Source organism: Scatophagus argus, chromosome 13 (assembly GCF_020382885.2).
Source record: "Scatophagus argus isolate fScaArg1 chromosome 13, fScaArg1.pri, whole genome shotgun sequence".
Classification (NCBI taxonomy): Eukaryota; Metazoa; Chordata; class Actinopteri; family Scatophagidae; genus Scatophagus; species Scatophagus argus.
Window position 1 is genome coordinate 2,250,678 of NC_058505.1, and position 13,247 is coordinate 2,263,924.

A 13,247-nucleotide genomic window follows, 5' to 3' on the forward strand; every position below is an offset into this window, starting at 1 on the left:
AGTGTCTGTGTTGGTTGCCATGCAGATGGTCTCAGTGGTACTTGTCCAAACCTTGTGATTTGATTTTCCTCAGATTTCCAGGACCCAATGCAGCATAGTTTGTGACACGCATCAAAGTTCATTTCTGAAGTGTGAACACTTCAGAGTGATGGCAGAAAACCACTTAATAAGTCTAACAAAAAATCAAAACCTCAGTTTCTGTTGCACAAAATATTCAGGCGCTTTAGTGTACTGTCACAAGCATCCGTGGGAAACTTTAGCAGATAATTTGAGAAAACAGTCTTAAGTCAACATGCATTTAGCTGCTTTTTGCAAAGACTTTAAATGACTTTCTATGGTTTTTTATCAGCAAATGGAACCAGGTTTTCATCATGTGACCACAGTGGGGAACTTTGGTCACATGATGTGTGATGGGGTGTGGCTTGAATCTGCTGACTCTTCCGAGGTTGGATGTGATTGGCCCGGCCCACATAGCGCGGGTCCTCGGCCCTCGTGGCGTCTCATTTAGTCGTCTCGTACGTGGAAGCATCTCTCTCAAAGCCGGCTTTGCCTCCTTCCTCCTGCTCACATTTCTGTGGTGGCTTTAGCCTGTGAGAAGCGCGGAGTCACTCTGAATGTCCTGGCAGGGGCTCCAGCGTTTATTAACCTGTCGTGTCAGATGCCGTCTGTTCGCCCGCCGCTAACGCCCGTTTTCTCAGCCACCGTGGCTGCCATTAAAAGCTCCGTTTTATGGCTCTTTGATGGCGAAAGCTGGCCTGACACGATGTGCAGCTGTTAAAGAGAGGCTTGTGCCTGATTCCTGGCAGTTGGGGTCGTAATTCATTCTGCAGGGGTCTAAAGAAGGTGTCCGGGTGCTCAAATGTTCTGTAACGAGTAGAGCTGATTTAATTAGATTCACAGCTCGTCAAGCCAGATTCAGTCGTTAGACAATGTGCCGTTGTTGGTTGACCCTCAGCAGTAATGGGATGTTGTCAGACCGCTGACACTGACGCCGTGCCAGTCATTAACCAATCACTGTCACTGTGCCGGGTTCCTCCTCTGGCTCGGGTTAGGGTCAGCACCCTTTCCTTCACACTTCACCTTCTCCTCGGCTCTTAAAGTGGAATTTCCTCCTGAAAAGCGACAGCCGACAGCAGTTGGTGCTCTCGTTTTAAGTGTGCGTCCTGTGTGCTGGACTCACATCTGGAGCTGCAGTCTGCATCACTCGGATCTTTCAGGAGCGTCATCGTTCGTCTGCCAAATGTCTCGGTTGGTGTTGTGCTTTGCGCGGAGCGGCCATATTTCCGCTAACATTTCGTTCCGCTACCCCATCTGGTGTTGGCGCCTGCTGCTCTGTTCGGTTGCCAAAAAAGCTGTGTTTGGACGCATGTTAAGCATAAGAAACAGACGTGAATGCCCAAGCAGCTCATCAAACTTGTCCTTTTGTACTCTTTCTGAAATGCAGAAGGGATTTTTTTTTGCTTTTGCTTTGTCACTGATGCTGACTCCCTCCGCTTGCCAAGTCCAGTAAATGCACAGAAATGTCTTGCTGACATTGGTACTGAGACACTTTGACAGATCGCTAATAAAAATGTTGCCCAGGAGAAAACGCAAAAGCCCAGGCTGCTCATCAGTTTGTCCTTGTGTGCACTCGTTTCAGCAGAGGAGACAAACAGTTTCTGCTGAGTCACCGATACAGAATCAGTCACATAGTAAATAAGGATAATTGATGCACAAATGCAACCAGTGGAACATTAGAAATGAATTATCGGGTGACACAAGGTGGAGCATTCATCAGGTATCATCCATCTGCATGCATGCTGATGGATGCAGTGTAGAATTAAAGACAAAGTATTCACATCAGAGATATTTTTAAAAGGAGAAGTTAGAGAGACAGCAGTGCGTTAGGAAAACGTGTTTGCATTTATGTGGATTCATGTGTTCAACATACAACAATTCAGGGCAAAGTCAGTCCATTTGTCCTCAGGGCTCTCGGTGTCCTGTCACAAAACTTTTCATTTGAGCCATCCGGCCTGTTCTGTGAGCCAGGGGTCAAGTGATCAGAAGAGATTCACTTGATTCTCAGCGAACGATGTCAGAGTTTCATCGCCACAATCAAAGCGCTTGTACAGTAAAGTTCGAATTCGCTCCTGGAGGCCGAGCTGTGGAGGAGGAGGAGGAGGAGGAGGAGGAGGAGGGGAAATGGTTTCTGCTCAGTCACTGAAACAGTCTCCGAGGACGCCGTGTTGTTGCCTCGTCTCCTCTGCTAATATGTGACCTAATGAGTCCAGGAAAACTACAGCGTGCTCAGCAGTTTCTCGCCCTTCTTTTTAGACCACAGCCGTCGCGTTTCAGCCGGACGTCCTTCGTGCATTAAACTCGCTCACTGAGTCGGCCGTTGGCAGCGTTAGCCACAGGTCAGGGGGGAATTTCCTCCCTTTTCTCTGATGTGGTTCTAAATGTTCTCTGTATGTCTGTCTGTAGGTTTGACCTGGGAAGATGACACCACTCAGCAGGTTCTGTCCAAAGAGCTGTCCAAGCTGAGGAGGATTCCCTACAGGCCGCAGCAGAAGGGAGGCGTCCACAGCACGGACAGCAGGTCAGATGAATGACAGCCCATTTTGCTCTGTCCTCTTCAGTGAACTGATGGCTTGGTAACGTCTTATCTGCCTGCACAGGGTGGCAGCTGGAGCCATGGACCCAGAGGACCAGAGGGTGAAGCCAGTGGAGGTGGAGCTCAGCAGGAATCTGCAGACGTACCTCCAAAGTCTCGGCCTCCTTCCCAAGACGTCTTCGGCCTCCAGCCTGAGGCAGGGCAAGGTGAGGCTTTCCCGACCGCGCCGCCGGCCTCTTCTGGGGCTCTGTGTGCGGTGCAGGCTTTTGTCGTTCTCAGCTTCAAACTTGCTTCACAAAATATCGATGCTTGAATTTTATTGCTGATTAGTACCACCGGCATTTCAATGTCAGTCACTGAAAAGTTCCTGATTTAACAGCACAATCAGCATTTCAGCGCTGATTTGTCAAGTTTATCCGTTGAATTTTATTTTCACGAGCAGCTGATCAACGCTGCCTTTCCTGCGTGCTGCTCAGCAGTTGTGGATGAATGTTGAATAGGAGTTAATGTTTCACACACAAACACATATTTCACAAAATGCTTACAAAAATGTGACTGGACTCATTCTGATAGTTTATAAAACAGCTGAATGCACAACTCTGCTGGGCTCATAAAACAGCTGCAGTCCTGAGGCAAAAGTCTGCACGTCCAATAGAAATAAAAACCCTAAACTAAGAAACCAAAAGTTAACTTTTGTCTTCTTTGGGAGCTAAATTATTTACCGTAGCTGATGTTGTTTACTTTAAACAATTAGTCGGTTAAAGAAGAAAAACACTTTTGATTGGAGGGGGGTTTTAACTGTGAGGAGGATGTTGTCATGTTTATAAAATATCCTTTATTTGTTGGAGATATGTTTCTCACACCATCAGGGTTGATGATGATGATGATGATGATGATGATGATGATGATGATGTGCAGTGCCAGTGCTGTAGACTGGCATGTGTGCAGCTTCAGTAAAGCCGTCACGTTTCCTTCCTGTTGCCAGCTGTGTGTTTCAGCTCTCTTGATGCTTCCCCTCGGATGAATTTGTACAGATCTCAGAAATGTAAGCTTCTGTAAACTCGGCTTTGAAAGAGGGAAGAGCAGGTGGGGCATTTGTTTCTACCCCAACGTCTGTGTGTAGCCCCACCCTCCATCCACAGCCACCTGCCCCTGTGGCAAAAAAAACAAAACAAAACAAAACAAAAAAAAGCCTCACACACACTCCAAACAAGTACCCAGTCACAGAAAAACTCAAAGGACACCAACACACTCAGGGAGTCCGGTGTCGTCCTCTCCATCCTAACTGATGGCTTCTCCCAGCACGACCGTTATGAGCCGAATAATACCAGCAGAGAGTTCAGGAGTTCACCGCTCTAATTAATAACTCTCCCACGTCACGCCGGATCCTCGGCTGCTCAGGTCGAGGGGGCGGCTGATTGGTGGAGGCCTTTCTCCTGCTGTGTGTGTGTGTGTGTCTGTTGAGTAGCAGAGACTCACGATGGCGTGGAGCCTGCGGGCGACGCTCGGGGCTCGTGGACTTTTCCGTCCAGGTTCTGGTGTTTGGTGGAAATGAAAAAGAGCAAGAGGACCGAAGGGGCCCTGGAGGGCACGAGTGGGATAAAGTGCAGCGAGTGTGTGACAGAGATGAATAAAGCTACCGGCGGTGACAAATATCAGAGGGGGCCTCGTGCATACAAATCATAAAGAAGCGCGAGGACTTAGAGGAGCTGTTTATGCTGCTTTTGTTATGATAATTCCACCGTTAGTCAGGCTTGTCCTATTTCTGTGCTCCCAGGTGGGTGTTAATGGAGCCAGCGGTGACTCTTTGCATTTGTTGGAGCTGATGGATCTGTTAATCTGATTGCATAAATGGATTAATAACTTGTTTTTAAAAAATGGGCTTCATGTCAATAGTCGTTTTGTTCAGATGTTAAATATGTTAAAGAGCAAAAAGCTAAGATCAGCATATTCTGAGTCTTTTGCCTTTCACAGTTATGGACGCGTCTCTTTTCTTTTATATTTTCTTTAAAATTCATTCTTATAATTTCTTCGGTGTGAAGCACTGCCACAGGGTATAAACGGTGACGTATGAATAAGACTTGCCAGGTGGTATTTTTTTAAAGATAAAATCTTAGCCTCATGTTATAGAAGAATTGCCTAAACTCATGACCATGTCCTGTCCAGTGTCCTGTCCTGTCCTGTGTCAGACCACATCAGGCCTCAGAAATCCTAACCGACTGTAAGCTTGATTTGTTTCTTTTTATGTCCACATGAATCAAAGAAAACCAGAAGAAAATTGACTTTAAGCAGTTTTTTGTTCTCTCTCATTAGAAGACATCAGATCACATGAGTCAGGACACAATCATTCCATCACCAGACAGTTATGTTTTCTGTTTGGGTCCTGAATACACTATATAGACAAAAGTATTGGGACACCTGACCATCACACCAACAGGGACTTTAATGACGTCTCATTGTAAACGCTCAGACAGCTTTGCAGCTCTAACAGCTTCCACTCTTCTGTGAAGGCTTTCCACAACATGTTGGAGTGTTTCTGTGGGAATTTGTGCCCATTCATGCAGTAGAGCATTTGTGAGGTCACACACTGATGTTGGACCAAAAGGCCTGGCTCACAATCTCCGTTCCAGTTCATCCCAAAGGTGTTGGATGGGGTTGAGGTCAGGACTCTGTGTGGGCCGGTCAAGTTCTTCCACACCAAACTCATCCAACCATGTCTTTATGGAGCTTTGCTTTGTGCACTGGGGCACAGTCATGCTGGAATAGAAAAGGGCCTTCAACAAACTGTTGCCACAAAGTTGGAAGCATAGCATTGTCCAAAATGTCTTGGTATGCTGAAGCATTAAGATTTCCCTTCACTGGAGGTCAGGGGCCGAGCCCAAACCCTGAGGAACAGACCCATACTGCACCTGGATTCAGTGATAAAGAGCAATGTCCCAATACTTTTGTCTGTATAGTGTAGTTTCACAGTTTTTTTTTTTTTTATAACTAATAATAATATAATGTGTGCTTTTCGTGATTCTTTCAGACTGACCGTTTCCAGTCAGGCATCCCTGCAGACTTCTATCGCTCCAAGGCCCAGACTCCATCCAGCTTTTCTCCTCTTTCATCTTTCTTACCTGCACAGAAGCAGAGACGTCCAGCCGACCAGCTCTTTGCCTCGCAGGCTGAGGGGGACCTTCTCCTGGATGCCCTAAGGCAGTATCTCTCCTTGGGGGTGAGCCCAGAGGACCAGGAGGACCGGTTGTCTCGCCTGAGGCCCCCCTACAGCAACGGAATAGAAAATTCAGGACTCAAGAAAGAGAGTTCACAATCGAGGCCTGTGAAGATGGGGAGAACTCAGGGGGTTTCGGTCAAGGACCCACTGACCTCTGTGGATGGTACGTGTCCTGTGATGGAGCATGATGGATTTTAGGATCAGAAAATCCACGTCTTTCATCTTTTATCTGCTTAAGTATCAGAAAAGAAACCTTAGCTGTTTCAGTCGTGTCACACGGTCTTCCAGTACCCAGCATTTAAATCGTATCGTAGTTTTTATTGACCACTCGGGGGCAGCAGAAACAAGCTGTTAAACACCTTCGATGTTTTCAGTTCTGTTGTTGGTCTCCATCAGCTCCCACGCGAAATGATTGGTTGCTAAGCTGCTAAATGCTCAACTATGAGCACAGGTCTGACTCGCTGTTGTCTTACCTCCACGTCTCCTCCAGAGAAGTTCATCAAGAAGGTTTTGAAGAATGTTGGCAGGCAGCACGTGGACGTGGATGACCTGACGCCTCAGGACTTGGACCAACTGTCCCGCCTGATAGCTGATGCTCTGCAGGTGGTTGACCGGGACCAGGGACGAAACCGGGACCTGACCCGGGTTAAACCTGGGCCGAGAGACCTGGGAGAGGGGCCGAGGGACAGGGAGGAAGAAGAAGAAGAAGAAGACAAGGAGGTTGGCAGGGATGAGGAAGAGGAGAAGTTACTGGAGAAAGCTCCCACACTGAAACCACAGGAGAGCACTCCTGTAGCGCTGGCAGCACTTCAAGGTAATTTTAGTGATTAATTTTGCTTTTTTTTGCACAATTAGGTGGGAGGAAACAGAAAAAGGAGCTCGCCACAATAGTGCAACATAAAAATCAATATGAAAATAAATAGGCATCCTGTCTGGCTCAGTGTAAACACAGCACCACACTGACTAACAATGGACCCTGCTAACACGTCGATTGAGTCTTTTCTGTTATTTGTAAAGATAAAAAGTCAGAAACCCAATTAGCAGCCAATTCTGTTAGATATTACAAAAAAAATGATTTTGAGAAAAATCCTTGAAATTCGGAAAGACATTTTTTATAACTTTTGTGCTGTTTGATTAACTTCAAAGTGCGTTTTCCTTGCTTTCTGTTCTCTCTGACGTACGCACAGACATATGAGCACAATGACTCTCTGCCTGTCTTTGTCCACACAGAACGCCACGGCGACACGGAGGAGCACAACGTGAAGGACAAGGTAAGCGTTGAGTTTGTGCTAAGAAAGAAAAAGGCCCAATGTCAGAGTGAAGGCTGACAGTGTAATTATGTGCTGTTCTCCATTAAGAAACGTAACACTGAGACTGACATCAGCGACTCTGCCACAGGTGAAGTGCTGAGAGTTTAGCGAGCGCTCCACATCCTTGTGAGAGTCCTGCTTAACTGTGTGAGTGTGCCGAAAGTAAATGGAGTTCAGTTTTCTGTAAGTTTTATGACAAAAGATGACATTTTTTAGGCCACTTTTCACACTTGAACCTTTTGATGTGAAAACACTTGACAGCTTCTCCCAAGCTTGTGCCACAAATCAGTCATTTCCCTTCGTTTCCCGAGTCAACGTTAACATTAACGGTTTGGGCCTGAGGTTAACGTGCACTGAGCACCAAATCTTGCTAAATTTTCTGTTCGCGTAATAAAAACTGTGCTGTCTGTCTGTCTCAGAGGGGACAGGGCCTTCGTGGTGCATTCAGGTACACCTTGTAAACTCTGAAATCTGCTCTCTGTGCTGATCTCGTTTAACCTCGACTGAATGATATCAGACCATCAGACGAGACGATGGCCCATCCCTGGTTTGTATGTATGGGCTCGAGTCCGTCTGTTGTTTGCTCTGCATCTTCTCTCCAGACTTTATTCTGCTGGTTTGTGGCTGGTTTAAAGGTCTCTCAAGCCTTTTCCATCTCGCCGTACCCAAAAAACAATTTGAAACAGTAAAGAAGTTGTAAAAGACAGAGCTGGTTTAATCAAAGTTTTTGGCTCAGGTAGCGCCGTAGCTGTGCAGGCTTTTGGATCTTGACAAGGCGAGCAATTACCCTGAAGCTAGCAGCAAAGGGATAATAGCATATTAAAAATCCTGTTCAGTATAAACTCTGACAGGTTGGCTGTTCCTTGATTTGAGGCAATTATTTCCTCATGCTTGTAGCTGTAGATTGCCAACACAGTGACATCACCTGCAAAAAAACCCCACGAGTTCAATTCAAGCTGTTAGACAAAAGATCCAAAATGAGCAGCGTCTCATTACTCAAGTCTGCGTATGTCATTCGGTTTACCAGGGAATAATTTGTCTCAGATGTGCTCTCAAAGTTCTTCAGATTTGAATCATCTGCCATGACACCAAGTGATTTGTAGGTCTTATCTTCATCTGCCATCTCACATTTGTATTTTGATAAACTAATGGAAAAAGAACAGTGATAACATCAAAATTTAAATAACATCATCACGACGTGATGATCTGACGATCTGTGGTGATCTGGCGTCACCACAGTGAAGCCTTGGAAGAATATTGAAAGAAGAAAGAAGCTGCAAGTAAAAATATCATTTATATAAATGAAAAAGCTGTCTGCCACTGCTTTGGTTGTCAGAATATCAAGTATCGTAAGTTTCAAGTACACAAAGTGACGTGTTAAAGTCGTTTTTTTCCACGTTATCATCAGTGAGAATCTCATTTCTTTTTTCAGCCTGAGAGTGGAAACCTTTTCACCAAACTTCTCGCCTACCTGGACAAAACTTCCTCCAACGCTGCTCCTTCTGCAAGAAATCTGAACGACGGCTCCTTGGAGACGCTCAGAGGCCGGCAGGTGGGGCTGGAAAACGTCCAGAGTCGGACCAGGGAGGTGGGGGTGACGGTGCAGAAGAAGGACGCCACTCAGTCTGTGGAGGAGGTGTCGGAGGTGGAGGGATGGATCAAGGAGGTGGCGCCCCCACCCGCTTCGCTTGTGTATGAGGAACCGCACAAGAAGACGATGCACGTTCCCGAACTTCAGCTGGACGTCAAAGCCAGCAGGAAGAAGGCCGACGACGACGTCTTCGGCTACGTCATCACCGACACAGAGTGAGTAGGAAGCTGCCGACAGTCAGTATTGATTTAAAATATTAATTAGAGGCAGACTGATTCTTGATCTCAGAATCTGATACCGCTGTGGATAATTTAGGGTTAAAAAGCTGATATTTTGGATGATATTTTACCAAACGCATGCAGAGCCCTCTGGTGGACAAACTGCATGATGTCAACCCTGATGCTAAATTGCTGCAAACATACTGTAGTATCTGTGGCATCTCTGACCGGCTGGATTTGTTGCAGTGTGTATCAGACCATTTAGTTTTAGCCTGGCCTGACCCAAGCGATTCAGCCCTTCCAAGCTTCGACTGTTGTCATGGTGATCGACAGCCAACTCAGTATTGGAAAGACGAGGACGTCGCCTCGACTGTACTGAGAAAGAGACGAAAGGCTGACGGGGAGAGTGAGAACCCGAGCTCCATTGAGTCGCTTAAGCAGCCTCAAAGCCCGTGCACATAAACACCAGTGACGGAGCATCGCGGCTGCTCAAACCTGCCTCGCTTGTCAAGTTGACGTTTGAGGCTTTGGAGGCTGATGTCTCCCCCCTCGTCCTCATCGCTCGTCAGACTCATCGTCACTTACGTCGCTCGGCAGCAAAGCGTACTGATGAATGAATCGCGGCTGTCGGAGCTTTGACTACTCGCTGCTTATTCTCACCGAAGACTCAAAGCCAAACGTGGTATTCAAGCTTTCAGCTGAATCATCCCAATCAGCTGAGAATTGAGGGCTTATGCTGACATGCAGACGTGTCTGTGAAAAGCTCATATCAGCCTTTTGACTTTTTTTCTTTTTGTCACACTCTAATATTGATGAATATCAAGTGATTTGGAGCACATAAATGATACATGTTGCTATATTATAGAACTGGGCTGGTCAAATCAGCTTCAGGGGCTTTTAGTTCCCAGTTCATTTCCACACCGCCAAACAACAACCAAATTCTAATAAAATAAATGGATCAGCATGTAAGAACAGTCATTCGTGACTGTGACTGCGATCAGAAGGTCTTGAGTTTGGTGTTTTCTTACCAGCCTCCTGAACAGCATTTGCTGCTGCTGTCTCGAGGTAAGACGGGTTTGTGTGATGCATTTCCTTTAGTCTTTGTTTTGAACAGTCCACAGTAGTGACTGATCTTTTGCTCTCTCTGCAACGGGAAATTTGTTTCCCACAGTCTGGTTCTTTCGGTCGCCGCGTGGTTTGGTTTTGAAGCCGTCGTCTGTGCTCATCTTTCAGCTGTGGCTCGAAGCCTTTGTGGACGAGCTCGTCTTTTCTCTCCTTTCACTCCGTTGCTTGTCATTCAGGCAACATACAGCAGAAAAACACCTAAATGTTTTAGAGAAAGAGCATCTTTGTGACGTTGTTGTCGAGGTCCCGCTCGAGGCTTCGTCGGGCTGAGTGATGGAAAGCTGCTCAGCAGCCCAGCATGCAGTCCGCGTCCCTCCACACTTAACAGGAGCAGTTTTTGTCCGGTGGTATCAATGAGCAACTTTATTTCCTTCTGCTGTGGTCTTTAGAAGCTGCATTTGCATTATTCCTCTTTAAACTATAAAGCTGCTGCATATCACAGCAGTACTTAGAATTAAACAGGTTTTCATTAGGACAAACTGGGGACTATTTTCCTTCATAACTCACACACTACCTGACTTTAACCCAAGATTTCAACAAGAAAGACCAACAAAACTAAAGACATGTTCAGATGTTGACAAAAACGAATCCAGTGGCCTTCAGAAACTGGCAGCTGGAATACACAACACGTTCAGCTCAGTGTGACTTTCCTCTCCGACACGAGCGTTTCTTTCCACTGGCATTTTCATGTAGTTTTAAGAGATTGGGCATATTTTCTAACTTTTTGTTTAACATCAGAGCGCGCAGTACTTCACAGAGAGCATCGTGGGTCATGATAAAAGTATTCACTTAAAAGGTGCAATTAAATGAAAACTTCAAATGAAACATGCAGTCTGAGGTTCCGTCTGCAGCTTCCAGGGCTTATGAAGACGCCGCTCTGTGTGGGCAGGAGACGCTACAAAACTTTAGGCTGAATATATTATTATATATATATAGCTTATTATATATATATTAGCTTTTAGTTCACACTGAGGGCCAGCTCAACACACTTACAGTTTCATCGCTTAACAAAGTTGTCAGCGGGCATATGTAGTTTGAAAACGGGTTAGAATGGAAGCGGGTTCCTGCTGCAGGCGAACTGATACTCTGAAAGGAAAAGCCACAGCTGTGCTGACGACTGTGCACTGAGGTCCAACTCGGTTATGAAACAGACTCAGAGGCTGCATTTCTCGGGTCGCAGGTGAGCAGATGGAAAGTTTAGAACATCTTCAGTCACTTGTGGCGGATTCTTCTCTTAGCCTTTACAGTAACTCTTTTAAAGTGTCTCTTGACATTTCTGAGCGATAACTGAACTTCAAAAGGTGCATCGAAGTTGTCCTTGACAGTCTGAATATCTCCTCCTCGAGAGAGGGAAGCGCAGGATCGACCACCACATGGAAGAATGCCACTTCAAGATTTCGTAAGACGCCAGAAAGCAAAGAGGCTCTTCATCAACCTCATGAAAGAGACGAAACAAAGCATCTTCTGTACTAGAGTACGACCAAGACTCACATTTTTCAACAATATCATGGTGACAAAACCTTCACTGTATGAAAGACACTTTGGCTTCCAGCCGTCTGACTGCAGTGAAGCTGATGGCGAGCTTGTTTACCTGGTTAACCTGCTTCTCTGATTTGTGGTGCCTGGAATCCGACTGCTCTCACTTTGTTTCACTCTGCCTGAAACACAAGCACTTTTTACACATTTAAATGATTCTGAAAACAGAAGACTGAAGTTTTAAGACAAAGTTCTATAATATGTGCCGTTTGTGCATTAAGCAACGTTCAAATCCAGAGAAATCTGTGATTTTATTCGAAGTAATTCTGCTTTTCATTTGGTCGCATGTTGCTGTCCCTTCTAGCTGTATGAGATGTAACGTGAATAAAACGTTTAAACCTCATCCGCGAACATTTCTGCCCGAGTCACATCAGGTAGATGTTCATCACAACAACAACTGTGATCTCAGGCTCAAAACTGTTGTTTCCAGTCTTTAGGCTAAGCTAAGCTAACAGGCTGCTGGTTCTAACTTCATGTTTAGCCTACACATATGAGACTGGTATCGACATTCCCTTTTAACTCTTAGCAAAGAATAAGCATATTTCCTAACATATCAGCCTATTTCTTTAACTTCCCAACAGTCAAAAAATATGTATTTCTGTGGCAACAAGACTGTTAAGAAGATTATGCTTTCCCTCGCTTTTGAAAATAATTCAATCTATCTTTAATCGAGACATGGAGGCTGCAGGAAGTTGGATCATCTTGTCTTTTATCAGCGCAGCAGTTCCACTTGTAATGAGGCCGAAGTTCAAAGTTCTGACACTGTGGCGTCGTGGTGGAGGTGAAGGCTGATCGCAGGAACCTCCTGGTGGTTTCAGCACATCACCTTCTCCTGTGGCTGTGGAGGAAGAGGAGGAGGAGGAGGAGGAGGAGGAGGTCAGGGTGATTCATCACAGCTGGAGGAAAACACCTGCTCCCCAACACCCACATACATGTGGGCATGTTGACACACTTTTATTTTGGAGGGAGGGGCGGGCGGGGGCACCTTTTAACCTTCAGCCTGCTTTTCCCTTGTTGTCTCCCATCCCACACACCAACCAACTGATTTGCATCTCAAAATGAAAAACGAAACACTTATAATTTCCCTTTAAAGTCTCTCGAAAAATAACATTAACAAGCTTTGGTAAACAATGTGTGCATATTATGCACTGAGTTTAATTAATGTGGTATCAGTCATCACTCAAACATATTATGCACACATCTGAAACTGCCAACTGCCAAACTGCATTCAGTTTTTAATGGGTTTTATTCCCTAATTACCTTGATTAATGAAGAGGCAGTACAGAGTAACTGGTAGGAAAAAAAAATCCTTTTTTTTGGTTATTTCCTGAGGTCAGTAATAATCTATAATTATGTAAAAAAAAAAATTACACAAAAACAACATTTATCCCCCTGAACATTTTGTCCCTCCATTTTGTGCTCGGTGCTCTCGGTCAGTAATTAGTTTGACAGGTTTATAGACTTTGCTACTATAAACTGCTACATGAAACCTCTAAATACTAATCTAAGGATATTAATATCGCACATGCACGCTCAGCTCAGTCTCACAGTCAGTCACGTGCAGCCTTTCCAAACTGCGTGAAACCAGATGATGCCAGTCTTTTCAGAAACCTAAACTTAAACAAAGTGCCGTTTCAAGTTAACGACGTGTTAGAAA

At 45.4% G+C, this 13,247-nt stretch overlaps 1 protein-coding gene across 3 annotated transcripts in view; it reads left to right on the forward strand.

Moving 5' to 3' along the window:
- LOC124069180 (receptor-type tyrosine-protein phosphatase N2-like) overlaps positions 1-13,247 on the forward strand; it is a 165,516-nt gene that overhangs the window by 26,777 nt on the left and 125,492 nt on the right. For all 3 annotated transcript variants that reach the window (XM_046408034.1, XM_046408033.1, XM_046408035.1), the window contains exons 4-9: positions 2,464-2,578; positions 2,658-2,799; positions 5,622-5,973; positions 6,301-6,624; positions 7,041-7,081; positions 8,553-8,926. In XM_046408034.1, coding sequence (XP_046263990.1) covers positions 2,464-2,578; positions 2,658-2,799; positions 5,622-5,973; positions 6,301-6,624; positions 7,041-7,081; positions 8,553-8,926 — 1,348 coding nt within the window. The remainder of the gene's footprint in view (positions 1-2,463; positions 2,579-2,657; positions 2,800-5,621; positions 5,974-6,300; positions 6,625-7,040; positions 7,082-8,552; positions 8,927-13,247) is intronic.